Genomic DNA, 4824 nt, shown 5'->3' on the forward strand with positions numbered 1-4824 from the left:
AACCAGAATCTCCATGACAGAATCGTCAGGTGGTGTTTTACTGAAAGCTGCAGATGTAAAAAAAAAAATGTATATAAAGTTTTAGTGACTAGGTTTAAATAAATATTGGGAAAGTAAAAAGGACTCACCCCATTACTTTGAACTGCTTTATGACTTCTCACAGGGATTCCCTCCTCCCCTCTGTTCCTCCAGTGCTCATTGGGGGGGAGGCACATCTGGCTCTGCATCTGAAGAGCCAACTGTCAGTCGTGCATCCTGACAATGTTGTTGATCTTTTCTAGGCGCAGCACCACTCTGCGCGGTCAGCAAATAGTAGGCAGTAGCCTGGTAGATGCTGACTTTGGGTCACAGGAGGACATAAGTGAATGAACTCCTTTGACCCAAAAGAGGACTAAATCCCCCAAAAATGTTATAACCCTTTCGCTGCCAGAGGTGTAATTTTTCACCCATCTTATAAATGGCTAGTCCTGTCAACCACTGTCTGTGATCACCTTTTGATTGTGGTGTTTGTATGGGGCAGCGTAGAGAACATGTGGTTCTAAAGTACTTTAAAGCAGGGGTAGCCAAACGCTGGTGCTCCAGCTGTGGTGAAACTACAAATCCCATTTGGCTAGTCATGTGATCACCTATCTAGTTTTGTTATGGCTGAAGGGGGTGATCTGGTCTTCCCCCCCCAAACACCACCCTCCTCCACATGTACCATACCCATAATCCTACTCGCACACTTTAATTTATTTAAAAGGTTCTAACTGTCCCTAAAGGTTTTTCAAAAATGCAAAGGCTGAAGTTTACCTTCAACACTCCTTGGAAAATGCAAAGTGTTGCGGGACTTTGTGTTGTGTCATTTTGAAGCTCTTGTGATAAGATTAAGGAGAAGATAAGATAGTATAGCCATTGCTAAGTGATGCCCGTAGAATTGTTATTACCTTGATGTTTACAAAAATAACTTTTGTTTTGTTCTGTTGGAAAGATTAAAAAAAAAAGAAAATATTTTGTTCTTGTGATCATAAAATACTGCATATGATTATTGATCAGGGGTGTGGAAATTTAAAAAAAAACTACTTGTCCAAGGGCTAAAGTGGGGGCCAAATCTACTTGTCCTTCACGACAATCTACTTGTCCCAATACAAAAAATAGTTTTAATCAAAACTAAGGATGCACCAATACCGGTTTTTCGGTATCGAGTACGAGTACCGATTTTTTGCTTTCGGATCTCGCCGACACTGAATACTAATACCGGTGCTTCCGCTGACATAGAGCAGGCTTCCCTGGTAATCAGGAAACCGGGCAGCAGGTAATGACATCCCGCCCAGGTTCCTGATTGCCACGGAAGCCGGCTCCATGTTGTTTGGCCTGCTTGATTGCGATTGGCCGGGAAACCTGCTTCCCGGTCAATCAGGAAGCCGGGTGGCGAGTAATGACCTGATTGACCGGGAAACTGGCTCGATGCTGATTGGCCAGGAAGCCGGCTTTCCAGCCAATCAGCAAGGAGCCGGCTTCCCGGGCCAATCAGAAAACCAGGAGTCGGGTCATTACTTGCCGCACGGCTTCCTGATTGCATGGGAAGCTGGCTCCATGTTCCCCTACGGCACTGCCAGTCAGAGGAAATTTTCATCTGGCCGTAAGTTCCAATATCGGGGAAGGTATCGGAGCATTTGGGTGAGTACGAGTACTTGCCCAAATACTCGGTATCGGCACTGATACTAGTATCGGTGCACCCCTAATCAAAACATATTTTACTGTGCTAAATAGCGCTTCTCACTGGTCAGCGCAGTCATCTGACCACGTTGACCAATGAGTGCTTGCAATTTGCGAGCGAAATTCAAAATGCATAGGGGAGGACTGCGCTGGACAGCAGTACGGGGGACAGATAGTACACCCATACTGGCGGAGGGGAGGGATTGTTCGCCGAAAGGTAAGTATAGCCAGGGGGGTGGCGGTTTGGGAGAGACAGGGCCAGATTTCATCGGGTAATTTTTATTTTTCCATATTACCTGGGAAAATGAACTAACCCTTTAATGCACATTATGTGTGTGTAAGAGAATTCTGGCTACCACCATGGAATGGCGGCTGCAATCTCAAAGCACATGCAAAATGTCCTACGCATGCGTTTATTTGCATGCAGATGGCGGGGGCAGCAGGGTTTAATTATTTATTTTTATTACTTTCATTTTTTACTTTTTCATTTTTTAAATCTTTATATATTTTATCTTTCTAAATTTTTATTTATCTACTTTTTCCCCTTTAATGTTGTTCCTATTACATAGGAGATTAAAATCCCTTATGTGACAGGTTCTCTTTATGGAACCTGCCCTCCAACACAGAACAGCTGTTCTGTGTAGTTCCTGACAGCCGAGACAGGTGGCGCTGTGATTACAGCACCACGGTCTCAGAACAGACAGAGAGCCCGTAGAGCAGACGTTTTTCGTCTGCTCTATGGGCTCTATGGCTGAGCCGTTGTGCCTTAGTTTTCGGGGTCCCCCGGAGAGCGGGCGACCCCGAAAACTAAGGCGGGGGGTGCGGGCAGAAACGATCGCCGCTGCTCAAATTAATACAAGTGGTCTGATCGGACCACTTGTATTAAACGAGCGGCGGCGGCTCCACAATGTACATTCAGCTCTGCTTGTCTGGAGCCGGGCTGAATGTACTTTAAAACTACTCGCCCGGCGCCCGAAACTGCATGTCCCGGGCGTCGGGCGATAGGAATTCCACACCCCTGTTGATTGTACTAGGTTTTCTTTATACACTTGCAGGTGTAGCTCTGAGGCTATTTTTCACATGTTTACACTCCCTGCCAGCTTTCTGTGTACAGACATCAGAAAGTTTCAGTAAGGCTGGGTTCACACATGGGTGTATTTTTTCTGCTCGTTTTTAGCACGTTTTTCAGTTCAGTGAAACGTGCTTTTCACTGGCGGTATGATTTTTTTTTTTTCCTTATTTTCTCTATTTAAATTTTTATTTAAATTTTTTTTTTCACTTTCAAACGTCCCGCCAAATAAAATGTGGCTAACTTGATGGTTTTGCACTCTGAACCTTTAGGTTTTATTTGTTTTTTTTATTACTCAAAATGACTGCAGACTAATATTTTCAACTTTTTATCAGATGCAGATAGACTTGAAGGAACAGACCCAGCCCGCAAGTCGGGGAGAATTCAGGCCTCTCCTCTACATTCGCAAGCCGGAGACTCCAGTGAAGAACTTCCCACAGTGAGAACTTTACGGTTTATTGTCTTCTGGGATTATAGCCTTGTGATTTGTCATTCAAAAAACTTTCATTAATATCCACAGTTGGATGCTGTTGGCTGGAAGAGGGGCCAAAGATTGCATGCCAACCTAGAGGAAGCAAATCTTACTGAAACCCCCTTGGCCTGGGATAAGAAGGTCAGTGATTCCAAAGCTGTGCAGAATGTGTAGGGCTGATATAAAACTCATGCAAGTTAAAGAAAGACGGGTTGGTTTACTTTAAAGCCCTGCCTCCATTTACTAAAAGGGTTTCTGTTTTTTGGCCAAAGTACATGTTAATATTACAATGTATTCTTTTTATGGTTTCGGTAAGTAGATTATTGCAAATTTGTGTATTTTAAGCAAATGCAAAACTGCACATTTTCAGCCTGTGCTGGTTTCATTTTGTTTTATTATTGTACATGTTTCTACAAAGTGAATGTGCAATACTAAGCATATTGAATAAAGTCGAGTAAAGAACCTTAATCTATATAGCAACTAATCGGGAATGCTTTCAACAAACACCACAGCTATGCTAAATTCTCCCTCTTAAATCACCAGTTACATTCTTATGTATTTTTTTAAATTGATTGATGGCTTCTTAGTACTGACATTCTTTTAAAATCAACCCTTCTGTATCTGAGACGCTAGGAAATAGACCTATTCACGAACATACTCATTGCCACCTCTTTACAAACAGATAAGCAAAAGGGGTCACCAGAGCTCCACATTACCAACATGGCTTAGAATGAGATGCAATAAAGATCAGGTCTTGTTGTTTGCCATTTGTGTCTTATTAGGGAGGTTTCCCTTCATTTCCTGTCATATATAGATTTGACAGGACATGGGAGGATGTTTGTATTCTGTAAATGCACCTCAAGTCTTCATTTTCAGTTATTACTGGAACACTCTTTTACCTGATTTGACTGCTGTAAAGGGGAAAAACTGGTTACTGTAAAAGCTCACCACTTTATTGAACCTAGCTGTGGAAGCACCACAGATATTAATAAACAATAATCCCTTAGCAAGATGTTAAAGAGGATTATTTCTGTTTACGCCTGGTAATGTTAATCCAAATAATGCTGATTGATGTGCTGTAATTTGCCTTATTGTGTTAATATTTGTATGACTTCATGTCTATTACAATTGCTCATTAATCCTCTTTCTGATTTTTTGCTGCTTTTCTCTGCATTTTAATTTTTTTTTTTCTTTATGAACTTCACTATCTTGCCTTTATTCTGCATTCCCTCTATTATTCCTTTTGGTGAATGCAATCCCTTTATTTACATTAGCAATGTGTGGGCCTTAGGTCTAGGCAACATTAATTCATGCTGCCAGGGAATAGTGTGTGTCTATGCTCTAAAAAGCTCAATGCCCTGTATGGGATCCCCATCTGACTTTTAATTCTCTTGACCCATTCCTTGTATGTAGAAATCAAACCCTGGGGATAAGTCTTTCATGAAGTATAGATTTGTTACCCTACCGCTATTTGCTATAGGTAAATTAAGTTTGCTTTTAAAGGGTGATTTCACCCGTTGGCTTTGTCTCTCGAGCAGTAGGATTTGCTATTCTTCTCCACCAACCTTGGGGGGGGGGGGGGGTA

At 42.2% G+C, this 4824-nt stretch overlaps 1 protein-coding gene across 1 annotated transcript in view; it reads left to right on the forward strand.

The window, feature by feature from the left end:
- B4GALNT4 (beta-1,4-N-acetyl-galactosaminyltransferase 4) overlaps window positions 1–4824 on the forward strand; it is a 49239-nt gene that overhangs the window by 11085 nt on the left and 33330 nt on the right. Inside the window, exons 2-3 of the mRNA XM_018562662.1 lie at window positions 3103–3206; window positions 3288–3380. Coding sequence (XP_018418164.1) covers window positions 3103–3206; window positions 3288–3380 — 197 coding nt within the window. The remainder of the gene's footprint in view (window positions 1–3102; window positions 3207–3287; window positions 3381–4824) is intronic.

This window comes from Nanorana parkeri, unplaced genomic scaffold (assembly GCF_000935625.1).
Source record: "Nanorana parkeri isolate BGI_ZX_2015 unplaced genomic scaffold, ASM93562v1 scaffold589, whole genome shotgun sequence".
In the NCBI taxonomy this organism is placed as follows: domain Eukaryota; kingdom Metazoa; phylum Chordata; class Amphibia; order Anura; family Dicroglossidae; genus Nanorana; species Nanorana parkeri.